The sequence below is a fragment of the Bos taurus genome, chromosome 24, assembly GCF_002263795.3.
Source record: "Bos taurus isolate L1 Dominette 01449 registration number 42190680 breed Hereford chromosome 24, ARS-UCD2.0, whole genome shotgun sequence".
Lineage (NCBI taxonomy): Eukaryota > Metazoa > Chordata > Mammalia > Artiodactyla > Bovidae > Bos > Bos taurus.
Genome location: NC_037351.1, coordinates 23953064 through 23967500, shown reverse-complemented (window position 1 = coordinate 23967500; position 14437 = coordinate 23953064). Strand labels below are relative to the sequence as shown.

At 38.5% G+C, this 14437-nt stretch overlaps 1 protein-coding gene across 1 annotated transcript in view; it reads right to left on the bottom strand.

Moving 5' to 3' along the window:
- CCDC178 (coiled-coil domain containing 178) overlaps positions 1–14437 on the bottom strand; it is a 410587-nt gene that overhangs the window by 228707 nt on the left and 167443 nt on the right. The window contains exon 18 of the mRNA XM_024984506.2: positions 12753–12912. Coding sequence (XP_024840274.1) covers positions 12753–12912 — 160 coding nt within the window. The remainder of the gene's footprint in view (positions 1–12752; positions 12913–14437) is intronic.

Here is a 14437-nt window from a genome sequence, read left to right as displayed (position 1 = left end):
CTCATCCTCTGTCACTCCCTTCTCCTCCTGCCTTCAATCTTTTCCAGTATCAGGATCTTTTCCTGTGAGTTGGCTCTTCCCATCAGTGGGTCAAAGTATTAGAGTTTCAACATCAGTCCTTCTAATGAATATTCAGGGTTGATTTCCTTCAGGATTGACTGGTTTGATCTCCTTGCTGTCCAAGGGATTCTCAAGAGTCTTCTCCAGCACCACAGTTTGGAAGCATCAATTCTTTGGCCCTCAGCCTTCGTTATGGTCCAACTCTCATATCTGTACATGGAAAAACCATAGCTTTAACTATATGGACCTTTGTTTGCAAAGTGGTGTCTCTGCTTTTTAATATGCTGTCTAGGCTGTCATAGCTTTTCTTCCAAGAAGCAAGTGTCTTTCAATTTCATGGCTGCAGTCACCATACATAGTGATTTTGGAGACCAAGAAGATAAAGTCCGGTTTATTGGCTGGTTATTTACCCTTAAATGGCAGCTTGTTTTCACTTACTTAATTTATCTTAATTTCAGCCTAGTTGTCTTATATGGTGACAGCCAATCCTAGACCAACTCCTCTGTGTGTGGTCTAGATGGAGTGTGGTTACACTGATCACAGTGTGTGTGTTAGCAATCTGAGAGAGCATTTTCTCACCTGTGTGTGTTAAATCACTTCAGTTGTGTCTGACTCTGTGCGACCCTCTGAACTGTAGCCCGCCAGGGTCCTCTATCTAAGGGATTCTTCAAGCAAGAATACTGGAGAGGGTTGCCATGCCCTTTTTCAGGATTTTCTCACCTGTGGAGTGACTGAAACATTGACAAAGGTTCCCCCCTCCTCCACTTTTTTTTTTTTTAATGGCAATGTTCTAATTCTGCTTTTAAAAATAGAACAGAAACTTAACAGTAGAAATTAAAGTCTATTGGTCCATATGCTTCTTCATCAGTAGAAAACTGCTCCCTGAGTTTCCTTGCCTAGCTTCACCTTGGGGTTTTAAGATGATCATTTTTTTTTTAATAAATTCTCAAGAAAGTTAATCTACCTCACCTCTGAAAGAGAAAAATTGCACAGAGCTTAATATTTGAACCTTCTGCTTGACCGTGTTATTTTCAACTGTTAATCTGGAAACTCCGAGAATACCCTCCCCTCTGTAACTTTCTGTTAGAAGTTACAAATGAAGAATGGGTGACAGATTCGGGAAGGAAGAGGCGAAGCCCTGGTTGTAAAGCTTTCAGAAGGTCACTGCAGCCAGATACAGTGATGGGAAGAGGCAGTGATGGGTGGACATAGCTTGTCAGTGCTCTCCACTGCTCCATATCCAGCTTCTCTTTACTAGCAGCCTCCCCTATCAATAGAAGACTGCTCTCTTCGTGAATGAAGAATCTAATGACCTCTCAACATCAACTCCTTTCACAGGAATGCTGATGTCCTTAAGACACATCCCCAATGCACCTCATTGCTTCTAGACTTAAAATCAGACTCAAGTTCTGGGATGACTAAGGGGTCAGATACAAAGTGTGACTTATAACCTGTAAGTATGCACAAGGGGCATCAAAAGAATTGAAAGATTCTACCAATTTGTATAAACAAAGCCTAGGGAATCTGCCAATGCAGGAGATATAAGACGCACAGGTTCGATCCCTGGTTTGGGAAGATTCCCTGGAGAAGGAAATGCCAACCCACTCCAGGATTCTTGCCTGGAGAATCCCATGGACAGAGGAGCCTGACGGGCTATAGTCCATGGGATCATAAGGAGTCAGACATGACTGACTGACCATGCACATACCAGAAAGCACACCCATTTTAATCCCAGATGGGCAACTGAAAACCTGAGTGACTATGGGAAAGTTCAGTTTAAGGGGGAATACGAAAAATAAAACCTTTGCTGCCTACCACACTAGATTCTTTATCAAGGATAATCCTTGTCCGTGAACCCTGAAAGAGGAACTTCAAAGTTGCCAAAGGTAGAAATTAACATCCTTTATAGCAAAGTTACTCTTTTTTCAGAATTCAACTCTAGTCTGGACTTACCGAAAACAATGCAGAAATTTGAGTCAAAAGGAAAAATATTTCTACTAATTTTTTGGTTTTGTCCATTCATTGTCTTTTTCCACAAAGTATGTTTCACATTATAAAAATCGACACAGGTTATTGAAAAACATTTTCATTATTTTATATAGTACTGAAAATGAACATGATACCACACAATAGTTTGTATATTCCATTTCCTCTCTCTTTACAGCCTATTTCATTTTCTCTCAAACTGTTGTTATTATCATGGCGCCCAAATTTGAGACATGCAGCTCCCTCGGGAGGCCAGGTATGTAAGTTGTCTATAAGCAAATAAATCAGTAGGAAGGCTATTTGGGCAATGTTAACAGTGCTCCCCACAGGACACTGTATAAGTCATATCTGGGGTATTTGTCAGAGCATCAGGGCCAGATTAAAAAATTCTAAGTTTAAATGGGAGTTCATGGTGCTCATACCTACTAAGAAAAGCCACTGATACAAACACTGAAACAAACTAGAAACCTTTGTAAATGAAAACAGTTTCCTGGCTGCGCTAGAGCACTTTGGGCTAAGATCTATGCTTATGGCCATTATATCCTGATAGAGATCTCATTTATGCTCATTAAACTCATTATGAGTTTAAACATTAAACTCATTTTTTCTGAAAGCAGGAAGAGATGACCTTCCTGAAGGTAACAACTCAAGTAAAATTCGTACAGTTTAAAAGAAGATGGACAGGACAGTTCAGGTTCTTTCATTTATATGTACAACCAAAATAAAAATAATAAAGTATTATGCTATTCAGCAATGTGTAGCCATTTTATAAGTGATACTTTTTTTTTTAAGTGATACTTTTTAAAGTTCTTGATTGCAGGTTATGATATATAAGTATGTATTTATAATAACATAAAATACAATGTAACTTTGTTGATGCTTTTATTAATGGTATAAGTGAAAAAATATATAAAATCTTGGTGGCCTCAGTAATTCACTTTCTGTTTTTGAAATTTTTTTTGATGAGTAGGAGAAAGTTGACAATATTTAAAGGCTGTATTTTAACACACTCTTCCTTTGATTCTGTCTCTGGTTAGCAAAACCTATTAACATTATGTTGTGATTCTCTCCCCTCTATGAGGCTGTTATGCTTCCAAGAGTTAAGATCTGTGCTTTATCTGAAGAATTCTCAGCCTCTAGAATAGTTGATGTAGTAGGAATTCAATATTTACTGACTATTGAACTAAACCATTACTCCCATCTAAACATTTCCAGTATGAACTCTGGAAATACTATTCATTGTCAAACAAGCTCCTATCACAATTCATTCTCATCGCACAATTCCAGAAACAAGTGTTTGCATTAACAAAATCTGGGCCTGAGTAAAGAATGCTAATTTCCCAAGGCCCCACATACTAGAGGGTCTAGTTGCAGCTAGAATAATTCTAACTCTGCATTAGCACTTCCAAATCATTATTCCTCAATGCTTATGTAAATATACTGCTTGTTTTGAATTTTATACTGATTAAAGAATATAACCCTCAACCTTCTCTCACCCTGCTTCCCTGTCATTTCATGATTTGCTGGTCATTTTCCCACACTGGGTGAAGACTCGGGCCCAGGGGACCCAATCTTCTCTTCCTGTCTATCCCTTGTTCTCCATCATTCTGTTTTACTACAATATCTATCTGGATGACCTATCCAACATTTTAATCTTAGAGTTTATGGACTTACTCAAATCTAGTTAACTTCAATTCCACGTCCCATTAACATTTCATACCCATGGACACCCTTCTGACTGTGCTATCATGTAGAATGGTACCATCATTTCCTGACTACAGCCTCTCAGCCTTTTGTTTCTCTATTGCTGCCTTTTCCACATTCATAATCACCCAACCCAAGATTCATTCTCTTCTCTATCATTCTTTATATTAAAGATTTTTTGAAATTTCTGATGATATATATCTATATATATATATAGATAGATAGATATATATACACTCATAGTTCTCACAATAATATTACCATTCAAACTCTTATTCCTTCGGTTCAAGATTCTTACATGAACTCAGGCACTGGAATCCAGGTAACTCCTCCAAATGTATCTCATATTTGGTTTAATCCAGTTTCAAGCCTTTTCTGAAGTCCATATTCTATTACTTTCGATGCTGACCCCACTAACCATTCTGTTGTCAATAAACAACATATATGTCTATCATTTTGCTCACTATCTGGCCAAATAACCATCAAGTTCTTCCCTGGTAGCTCAGTGGTAAAGAATCCACCTGCTAAGAAGGAGATGCGGGTTTGATCCCTAGGTCAGGAAAATCCCCTGAGAAGGAAATGACAACCCACTCCAGTATTCTTGCCTGGAGAATCCCATGGACAGAGGAGCCTGGAGGGCTACAATTCATAGGGTATCAAAAAGTCAGACATAACTGAAGCGACTTAGCATGCACCACTGCATCCAAATCATTAATTCCTCTTCAACTGATTGCATGCAATCAATGACTGCCAACCACTACTATATGTCATGGAATACAGAGAAAAAGAAATATGTGCCTCACCATATTGGGGTATAGGGACAAGACTCTTCGATGACAGTCTTTAGAGCCCAGTCTCAGCACCTCAGGCCTTTCCCAACTCTTAATTGCTGATGGGAATCAAATGTGTCCGTCTACCCCTGACCCATTAGCCCCATACAATATGCCATGGCAGACCTGTGGAAATCTCTGTTAATTTTAGTGGGATTTTCCTCCACTGCTATGGTAGCTTTGTTTACTCTTCTTATCAATGATTTTTCAAACATAACACATTACCTCCAATTCCCTAAATGCCTGCTCATGTTTGACATGAGCCTTTCCTCCTATTGTTTTCACTACTTTAAGTATTCTTTCCTTGGCTAACTTGCTCCCACTCTCCAAGATTCAGCTCTGCTACTATCATCATAGCAAGCTTTCTCAGATTTCCTTCAAGGTCTTCTTCCTGGGTTCCAGCAAATTCTATGCTTAATTCAAGAAAAGCAGTTGTTGTATCTTATTTTAACCTACTTGTATCTGTTTCTTCACCACTACTCTGTGAAGCTAAATGAGCTGGTGAGACAGAGTAGGTGAATAGCCTATATTCACCATGTTTAGAATCTCACCCAGATTCTGATTCTTAGTACATGACTTCAAAATGGATAATTAAATGGATAGATGGATGAATGGAGGAATAACCATGTCCTTCTTCTTTTCCACAGTAAATTGAAATACAAATGTCACTCTTTCACTGATTCTTTTAGGAGTCACATCACTTCATTTGAAATTCCATTCAGTGAATATTGAATTCTTCTTCTGTCCTAGAAGTTGTGATGGACTCTGAAAGTGTGCTCACCTGAGTGAGGCATTATTCTCTTCCTCAAAGGCATCACAAATTGGAATGGGCACGAAGCATTTAAGCAAAAATGCATTACATAACATGTAAAGCATCACCTTTACCCAGGTGGCACTAGTGGTAAATAACCCACCTGCCAATGTAGGAGACATAAGAAATGTGGGTTCAAGGTGGAGAAAAACCCCTGGAGGAGGGCATGGTTACCCACTCCAGTATTTTTACCTGGAGAATCCCATGGACAGAGGAGCCTGGTGGGCTACAGTCCATAGGGTCGCAAAGAGTTGGACACGACTGAAGTGACTTAGAAAGCAGCACTCAATACAATCTTTCCCCCAATTTTGTCTCTTTATCTTTTGCTGAAAAACATACCTGGGACAATTTGCAAGCAAATAGAGATATAGAAGTTCCTTTATTAGCAAAGCTCTTGAAAGAGTATTCTAGAATTGACTTCTCTAACTTCTTTCAATGCTTTTTCTACTTTCACTTTTACATTTAATCTCCTTTCTTTATCAATCTGCTGATGTCACTCTTTCTACCACTGATGTTCTCCTAATGGCCAAATTAAGAATGTGTAACCCAACATTTTGTCAAAGTTTGGCACTGTTGATCCCTGCGGAAGTGAAATTCTGACCTCATGAGTGAGGCTAGTGCATCTGGATGGAAGGACAGGCTTTGTGTTTTGAGTAGTGAGCTCTAGTTGGGCTGCAGAGCCCCAGAGAGATAATAATATGACAACCTGGACATCCAGGCTTTATCATCATCATCATTTATCTAACACAGGTGGCGCTAGTGGTAAAGAACCCGCCTGCCAAAGCAGGAGACATATGAGATGTGGGTTTGAGCCCTGGGTTTAATCCCTGGGTTGGGAAGATCCCCTGGAAGAGGGCACAGCAACCCACTCCAGTATTCTTGCCTGGAGAATCCCATGAACAGAGGAGCCTGGTGGGCTACTTTTGGTCAAAGGTTTCATAAGCTGTCACGTCTTCAACTATCAACATGGGGTCTGACTCATCAATCTTCTTCATTTCAACTCTTCTCTCAGTTTTTACTTGCATAGTATCCACTGTCCAAAGCAGACCATCTTCTCAGCAAGCCAATCATCAAAAAGTTATTTTTCCTATAAATGCTACTGTATTTTTTCAAGTCACCTCCTATATAGTCTGCTCCTTTATTTGCATATCACATCCACTTTGACATCAGTCACTGTTAAGCCTATAATCCTTGTTCCTGACCCATTAGTGTCTTATCTCTTCCCTCTGAGGATAAATGCACTTTTTGGTAACTGATATTGGCAACTTGTGATTTATTTCTTTTCATGTTATCCTACAAAATGCTGTTGAATTGATCTTGCTACAGCCTATGTCTAACCACATTGCACTCCAGAAAAATTCTTCATCTCTCCCACTGCTTTACAAATTAAGTGTAAACTTTCCAGCTGGGTCTTCATGTCATATCCCAAACCTACATTCTCAGCTTTATCTTTCATAGTTTATCAGCATTACTAATATTAGAGCACATTTAGATGCAAATTTTAAAAAATATTATAATTAAAGTGAAAGTGTTAGTTGCTCAGTTGTGTCCAACTCTTTGTGACCCTATGGACTATAGCACCTCTGGATCCTGTGTCCATGGGATTCTCCAGGCAAGAATACTGGAATGGGTAGTCGGCTATTCCCTTCTCCACAGGATCTTCCGGACCCAGGGATAGAATGCCAGTCTCTGCATGGCTGGCAGATTCTTTACCATCTGAGCCACCAAGAAAGTCCAACGGTGACTGCATCCATGAAATTCAAAGACACTTGCTCCTTGGAAGAAAGTTATGACAAAACTAGACAGTGTATTAAAAAGCAGAGACATCACTTTGCTGGAAAAGCCTGTATAGGGAAAGCTATGGTTTTTCCAGTGGTCATGCACGGATGAGAGAATTGGACCATAAAAGAATGCTGAGCAGTGAAGAATTGATGCTTTAGAATTGTGGTGCTGGAGAAGGCTCTTGAGAGTCCCTTGCATAGCAAGGAGATCAGACCATCAATCCTAAAGGAAATCAACCCTGAATATTCACTGCAAGCACTGATGCTGAAGCTGAAGCTCCAATACTTTGGCCACCTGATAGGAAGAGCCTATTCACTGGAAAAGACCATTATGCTGGGAAAGATTGAGGGCAGGAAGAGAAGGGAGCGAAAGAGGATGAGATAGTTAGATAGCATTACCGACTCAATGGACATGAATTTGAGCAAACTCCAGGAGACAGTGAAGGACAGGGAAGCCTGGTGTGCTGCAGTCCACAGGGTCACAAAGAGTCAGACAAGACTTAGCGACTGAACAGCAACGATATAACTAAATGTAGAATGGCTCCATATTACATTATTAAAGGCAAAAAAAAAAAGTCAAACCATGGCATGTAATATACCAAAAAAGGAATAATGACAAAATAGAAAGGTAATGTCAACACAGAAAGCATTAAACAAGTTGCAAGAGCAAGAATCAAAAAAACTATCATATAAACTAATTACTAAATCAGAATAAATTGAAAAAGCAAAATTATTCTAAGTATTGCTCTATAAAGGTTATAAATGCACGTCTAAAAAATAAGCTGCAATAGTTGATAGCAAAATGCAAAATTCAGTTCAGTTCGTCACTCAGTTGTATTCAACTCTTTGCGACCCCATGGACTGTGGCAAACAAGGCCTCCCTGTCCATCACCAATTCCCGGAGCTTACTCAAAGTCATGTCCATTGAGTCGGTGATGCCAACCAACCATCTCATCCTCTGTCATCCCCTTCTCTCCCACCTTCAATCTTTCCCAACATCAGGGTCTTTTCTAATGATTTAGTTCTTCGCATCAGGTGGCCAAAGTGTTGGAGCTTCAGCGTCAGCATCAGTCCTTCCAATACATTTCCTTTAGAATGGACTGGTTGGCTCTCCTTGCAGTCCAAGGGACTCTCAAGAGTCTTCTCCAACACCACAGTTCAAAACCTTCCATTCTTCTGTGCTCAGCTTTCTTTATAGTCCAAATCTCACATCCATACGTGACTACTGAAAAAATCATAGCTTTGACTATATGGATTAGATTAGTTTAATGAGACGAGCAAAGGTTGAGAATATTAACTTTAGAACAATAAATGGGAGAGAAGTGTGATTATATAAAAAGTATTATGACCAAATTGATCATTTAATACTATAAATAAGGTAAAACTCACAAGTTAATTCCTGAAGGAAATTTGAACGTGCTACCAATAGACAGCAACATTCAAGTAGACTGAAATACAGGAAATTTTATGCCACAAAAAAACATAATTAGTTTGAACTAAACATTTTATTGGAGGAGGAAATGGCAACCCACTCCAGTATTCTTGCCTGAAGAATCCCCATGGATAAGGAGCCTGGTGAGTTTCCGTCCATGGGGTCTCAAAAGAGTCAGACATGGTTTAGCAACTACCCAACAACAACAAAACATTTCATTAATTTATTTGCTCAAACATTACCTACTGGGGGAAAAGTGGCCTTGATCATATTAATATTTGATAACCCCATACAAGTTAAATAAAAGGTATTTAAGAAAAAATTATTTGTGATCAATAGGAGAATAATTTTTAAAATCGTATAATCTTTAAAATGATCTCAGAATAAATTCGTTTCTGATTTTTACTGTTTCTGTATCTGGCTGTCCAATAAGTTACAGAATCACTGCCTCTCTATCAACCTAAGAACTTATCATATGAAAGAGTTAAGACATGACTTATTAGCTGAACCTGAAACAGAAATAGACAAAGGAAGTGGTATTTTCTGAGAATGGGAAATATGAAGCAAAAGAAAAAGTAATAAACCATACAAAGTATTGGGAGACTGTCCCTGCTAGAATTCAATCTGGAATTTGCTCATGTCTGCCACAGATCCACTGTAGTTCACTGTACCGCTCATATCATACCCTAAATTACAGAGACAGCAAGACTACTGAACCAACACCAAAGAAAGGCACTGATGCAGAAAAGACAGTGGGACTTCTGAGGATGGCTCATGATAAATTAAAATGCTTTAAATTCCAGTTTTGTTTGGATCTTTCCAGAAGCAAAGAGGAAGATCAGTAGCTATAGCTATAGTACTCCGATGAATATGTGATACATAAATTTTAATCTTAAGCAATCTGTATTTGTAAATTACAGGCAGTTAGTAAAAACTCAACGATATTCAAGAAATCTATCATTTAAAGATATCTGATATGGAATTGCTAACTGAAAAAGACCAAATTTAGCTCTAGAACGTCACTGTATGCTCTCAGAGGTTTATGTGTATTTTTCTTATTTTATTAGCTGTTTGTATTTCTGATTCTTGGTGTGTTTTCTCACATCCTCAATTAATTCCACTGTGGCTTTCGTAAAGTGTTTTAATAAGCAATTCCTTAAACGGTCCATAATAGTGATCAATTCTTTTGTCCAGCAGGGACATCTCAGATTAATAACATCATATTTATAATGATATCTAATAATGCTTGTTTCTTTCTTGGAATGCTTTACATTATATTTATAATTTTTAAATTCATCCAATTTCTAGATAGGGATGAGACTATGTTTTCTATGAAGGAGTACATTGTCTTTCCACTCTTTAACACCAATGTGCTTAGTCACTCAGTTGTATCCAACTCTTTGTGACCCCATGGACTGCAGCCTGCCAGGCTCCTCTGTCCACAGGCATTCTCTAGGCAAGAATACTGGAGTGGGCCACCATACCCTCCTCCAGGGGCTCTTCCTAGCCCAGCGATTGAACCCAGGTGTCCTGCATTGCAGGCAGATTCTTTACCAACTGAGCCACCAGGGAAGCCCCTTTAACACCAATAACTGATCACAATCATAGATAATGTCACTAATGATAAGCTATATCAATCTCTAAGTTTTTCGTGTTCAAACTCTACTCTTCTGATCATATAAGGTGAATACACAAGAAAGAACGATCTGAGTGCTGATAAGAGACAATTTCATATAAATTAAAGGTTATTTGAAAAGCATTACTGACATCCTCAGCAGAATCCTTAATTGCTAGAAACAGACAGTTTAACCATTGTCACCTAGAGGGAAGAGAAGAGATGGCAAATTTCTTCTGTATTGGATATTATTTAGGAGAAAGGATGGGAGAGAGAGAGATTGAGATTCAGTTTCTGCATACAGCATGCTGCTGCTGCTGCTGCTGCTGCTAAGTTGCTTCAGTCATGTCCAACTCTGTGCGACCCCACAGACGGCAGCCCACCAGGCTCCCCTGTCCCTGGGATTCTCCAGGCAATAATACTGGAGTGGGTTGCCATTTCTTTCTCCAGTGCATGAAAGTGAAAAGTGAAAGTGAAGTCGCTCAGTCGTGTCCAACCCTCAGCGACCCCATGGACTGCAGCCTACCAGGCTCCTCCGTCCATGGGATTTTCCAGGCAAGAGTACTGGAGTGGGGTGCCATTGCCTTCTCCAGCATACAGCATGAGTATGAGTATTTGCTGAAGTATCAGTCTGGTGTAGTATGGAAAGTATTTCTGAAATGTTCCTGCTTTTAACCATCATCATGCATGTGGACAGTGAAACTAGCCCCCGCAAACCATATGTTCATCCATTTAATTCATTCAGCCATCCAATGAGGATCTTAGCACCTCTCTTGTGCCAGGCATAGTTCTGAGCTTTTAAGATACAGAGAAGAATGTGGCAGAAAATTTCCTGTCCTTATAAAAATACATATTATAGCAGGATTAAGAAGACAATAAAGAAGTAAAAATGGATGAACAAAGCAAGTTCAGATAGAGATCCGTGCTCAGGAACAAGCTTGAGATTATGTGATGTTCCCACATGGCTGGGGGTAGGTATACTTCAGAATGGGAAAACAGAGGCAGTGTCTGAACGAAAAGAAACACAGCTTTCAATTACTGAGCGGTTGCTTATACAGGATTTTCCATTCATCTCTCTCTCCGGCTAACATGATTTGGCATTTCACTAATTATTATGATTCCATATAAGTGCTGAAATGCCAGTCAATAAATGATTATTGGGATCCTACTGTGTCCTCAGCTCCAGTACAATTGGAAAATGTGGTAGAAGTCAAACATATACTTCCACTGCTGTGATAAAACATGAGGTGGGGAATGATGCTTAAGTCAGTAAGTACTTAAACCTTCTTGTTTCGAGAGCTGAGTTTGAGCTTAAGCTTCTTCAGTCCATCCAAGTCCCAGGAACTCCTCCAAGAGGAGGCAGCATTTGTTGCCTGCCGCTAGATGGCACCAATTATTTCCACATTTTTAAGATGAAAAAAACAACAACAACAAAAATAGGAAACCACTATATCTTTTTCTATGCAATGGCCACATTTAAAATGGAAAAATGTTATGTTATGAGGCACATGATTAATAAAATGATTATTCTTTTACTAATGATTTTCTTATAGGAGGGAATCACAGCAATAGCATTATAGATGGTATGTTCATTCACTCACATTCATGTCTATTCGATGCATATTTGTTCCAAATAATCTTTTTGAAAATATATTAGGAGTATCTTTGAAATATTAAAAGGGAAAAAGGTAATTGAATACATAGAAAATGTATATCATAATTTAATATATATCAGGCTCAAAAATATTTGATAAAAATATATTATGATATTACACATAATTTTTATAAAGTTTTGCAGGAAATAGTTTTAATAAAAACAGTAGAGTTGTTTACTTTTGTAATTTCTGCTTTGTATCAAATAATAGTAACATTTATATTTTTAAAAAACATGGTATTTATTCTTTCAATTAAATGCAACAAAAATTATTATGAAATGTAAAATGGGATGTGAATCACTTAACTAAAGGTATATCTGATATTTTATATCAAAAATTTAATAAGGATAGCTTAATAAAACTTAAAACTTCAGATCTAGAAAAACAACATTTTACCATACGCCCTCCTTTTTCCTGACAGGTTTACAGTTCAGTTAAAACATATGCAAGATTTTTTTAAAGGAAAAGAACATGAAATATCCTCATTCTATTTTTTAAAAAAGAAGTGGCTGGTAAACATTCAAAATATGTTTATTCAGAAACAAAATGAACTGTTTTCATATTTGCCATTAGAAACATTAAAATGGCTCTGGAATAAATATAACCTGCCATCAGTAAACCCCAGAGTAAAAGTACAGACATGAGAGTGCACATAAAATGCACTGAGAAGAATGCATACAGCACTCATACGCTCTATGAATATATTATAAACACTTATAGTGAATTAAATGAAAAAGAAAAGTTGCATGTTCATCATGCTAATATATTTATTTTAAAAATCTAAACATCTTTGCTACTTCAGGATGAAAGATGAGTGCTGTTAATGTGATTATCACTACATTTCCTTCATTCTAAAATGGCCCCACTGTAATACTCACCTTAATACTGGCCAGAGTTTTTTGCCTCATGTTAAATAACGTTCTGTATCTCTGTTCTTCCTCATAGAGTCTCTCTTCACAGGCTTTTTTCTCATTTACAAGATGATCAAACACAGCTTGTGCATGTTCCTTTTTCTCTCTCAAGGTTATAAACTGGTCACTGTGAAGAAAGAAAGACTTGCATTTGCCACTATTCAATTCACATGTAATTTTCTAACATGTATTTATGATACAGTTAAAAATATGCAACACTGAAAAACGTCTTAGAACTGAATTTCTATGGAAAAATTCCCTGACCCTTTCCATATGTCTGTGCCCATGACATACATCTAAATGATCCAGGTGGAAGACGATTTCTGGAGATGCAGTGGATTCTCTTGGCTCCTTACTCAGGGCACCTCTGTTTTGTTGTCATTCCAAAAGAACTCCCCCTCCACACAGCACATAACTCCAAGGGTACATTCTGATCAGATTAAACCAACCAACATGAGGCTCATTATTCACCAGTAAACATAGATATTGGGGCTTCCCTGATAGCTCAGTTGGTAAAGAATCTGCCTACAATGAGGGAGACCTGGGTTCAATCCCTGGGTTGGGAAGATCCCCTGGAGAAGGGAAAGGCTACCCATCCCAGTATTTTTGCCTAGAGAATTCCATGGACTATATAGGCCATGAGATCGCAAGGAGTCAGACATGACTGAGAGACTTAATACATATATATATATATACATATATATATATATATGATCTTCCCAGGTGGCTCAGATGGTAAAGCGTCTGCCTACGATGCCTACCACGTGGGAGACCTGGGTTCAATCCCTGGGTGGGGAAGATCTCCTGGAGAAGGAAATGGCAACCCACTCTAGTATCTTTGCCTGGAAACCCCCATGGATGGTGGAACCTGGTAGGCTACAGTCCATGGGGTCGCAAAGAGTCGGACACGACTGAGCGACTTCACTTCACTTCACTTCATATAGTGCAATAAGATGAAAGGCAAGAGGTGAATTCCATATAGAAGGCACTCACACATTCACTAAATGTGAACAAGGGCTCCTGCTTTCAAATTTGCTGACAACAGCCATAGTGGAGAGAAAGAAACACAAAAATGAGTACCTATGTTGAGCTGATGAATCAACTAACCTTGAAGCTTACCCTAACTAGAGGCCTCTTGTTATGTGAAATAATTAACTTCCTTATTATTTAAGCTTGTGTGTGTGTGTGTGTGTAATGTATATGTGAAAGAGAAAGTGTTAGTTGCTCAGTCCTGTCCAACTCTTCGCAACCCCGTGAACTGTAGCCTGCCAGGCTCCTCTGTCCATGGAATTCTCCAGGCAAGACTACTGAAGTGGGTAGCCATTCCCTTCTCCAGGGATCTTCCCTACCCAGGGATCGAACTCGGGTCTGCCACATTGCAGGCAGACGCTATAACAGCTGAGCCACTGCTGCTATGTATTTTACTTATTTGCAATTAAGTGCATCCTGACTCAAAGGTAAAATTATTTTTTATGGTGAAATCAGTTATATTAGGAACTATATTAAGTAGAAAAAAATCATTAAAAAGTGGTTAAAACAATGCTGCAAAAATAAATGTATTTTAGAAATAATTGCCAGAGTTGATCAGTAACCCAGAATCCAGAATAAGCAGAGTTGCAAAAGCTCAGCACAGTCTTATGTTACCCACATTC